This window comes from Phoca vitulina, unplaced genomic scaffold (assembly GCF_004348235.1).
Source record: "Phoca vitulina isolate PV1807 unplaced genomic scaffold, GSC_HSeal_1.0 scaffold3950, whole genome shotgun sequence".
Taxonomy (NCBI): Eukaryota; Metazoa; Chordata; class Mammalia; order Carnivora; family Phocidae; genus Phoca; species Phoca vitulina.
In genome coordinates, this window is record NW_022593632.1 from 1 (window position 1) to 1,882 (window position 1,882).

The window sequence follows — 1,882 nt, forward strand, 5'->3', positions numbered from 1 at the left end:
ATGCCCTAGGGGTTCCGTTCCCCATTGGGAGGACAGAGAGCGGTCCAAGAAGAGGTTCAGGTCCCCTTCAGCGTGGACAGGACCCTTGTCAGGACAGGAAGGCAGCCGACCCCAGACTCAGGGCCATTCCCCCTGCCCACCCTTGGAGAGTTTTAGGCGTGAGAGTGTGTCAGGGCGGGGTACTCAGAGGCTCCTAGGACAGCCAGAGGTGTTCATAATCTTGTGTGAGTGTGCAGACAACAAAACGCCTGCAAACACACCTAGACACAAACAGACATATACACAGACACAACACATGCACGTGCACACACACCCACTCACACACACACAAACACACACATGCATATTCCTGGTGTTCGAGGCACCAACACCATTCCCACCCGGCTCTTCTGTACCATGCCCCACCACTTTCCTGCCAGGGTCGGGGTGATCAGCCCCAGTCTCAGACAGCCCTGGTGCTGGCGCTGGGGGAGGGGGTGTGCACAGCTCACCTGGGGTCACAGACACCACAACACGGAAGGTGAGGTCGATCATATATCCGGGGAGCCATGATGTATCGATCCCACACCGGTATGTTCCTGCATCACCTTCTGTGAGGTTCTCCAAGGTCACTGTGAAGGTGAAGTTTGCAGGATGGTCCCTGATGGACACCCGGCCGCTCCTCACTTCTTTGTCTGACTTTTCAATCTTCACAATATCCCCTAAACATGGGCTCTTGCACCAGTATTTGGCAATCTCTCTGAATTTCTCCTCGTACTGACACTGCACGCTCAGGGATCCCCCCACGGTGCCCGTCACGGAGGTGGGGCCACTCAGAGATGAACAACCTGGAAAACACAGCCGAGTGTGGTCCCTCACCAGATGGACCTGGGTCAAGGGGATCTGGGGTCATGGTGACCCTGGAGTCCCCGAAGGGCCCTCAGGGTCTGGAGGAGGCCTTGGCAGGAGACTGGCTTTTCCTGAGACCAGAGGGAGGGGATGTAGCTCCGTCCTCACAAGTGGCACAAGGAGAGTGTGTCCCTGATGTGTGTGCATGTATGTGTGTGTTTGTGTGTGTGTGTGTGATGCACCCAGACCTTGCTTCTGACTGTGACACTACAGGTAATGGTGGTCACAGGTGCCCAGCTCCTCAGGGCTGCTCTGTCCACTATAGTGGACATGACTCACCTGCTTTATGCACTGAATCCTGGTCACTGCTGAGGCATGCTGGCCAATCATAGAATTTCTCTGCTCTCCTTCCTCCTTCCCCTGTCTCCCTCCCTCCCCTCAGGACACACTTCCCTGCCCAGGCTCAGCCCTGCTCACCTGGGACCTGCAGAAGGAGCAGAGCTACAGGCAGCCAAGGCCTCCCGTCTCTCGGGGGCATGTCTGCAGCACAGACGTCACCCACAGCAATGCCAGGTTCCTGAGCGGGGACAATTTCAAGCCTCCTCACAGAAGGTCCAGTCTCCACAGCCCACTTCTGTTTTTTGAGGCCTCTTCACTTCCTTGTCTAGCCTGTGTTTGGTCTCACAATCTTCTTCCACATTGACTCAAGCTGGGCGGGGTGCAGGGAGCTTGGGGAGAGAAGCACCACGGACTGAGGCAGAGTCCTGGACCTGGTGCCCCGGGCTCCTCTCAATCCCAGTGACAGGACAGCTCCTGGTCAAGGACTGGATTGGGATTGCCATCCCCTTAAGCAGACAACATCTGCTCCTCTCTCTGTCCACACTCGCCCCACACAATGGAGTCACACTGGAGCATTTCCTCCTCAGTGAGACTTCCTCACCCCCGTGACATGTCACTTCTTTGTGGTCAGGATGGACCATGTCTGGGGTGGAGCGCCAGTAGCCCAACTTCTCAGGCATCGGTGGTGACTGCAGGGGTGTTAGGACTCCCCAGC

General features: G+C 56.7%; 1 protein-coding gene across 1 annotated transcript; it reads right to left on the minus strand.

The window, feature by feature from the left end:
- Positions 1-491: 491 nt before the first annotated feature.
- On the minus strand, positions 492-1,723 carry LOC116629819 (protein CD300H-like; the record flags this gene model as incomplete). The annotated part of the gene is made up of 2 exons (XM_032400027.1): positions 1,306-1,723; positions 492-827 (listed from the first exon to the last, which is right to left on the minus strand). Coding segments are annotated over exons 1-2 (397 nt in total), but the record flags the coding sequence as incomplete, so codon positions are not given.
- Positions 1,724-1,882: the final 159 nt, after the last annotated feature.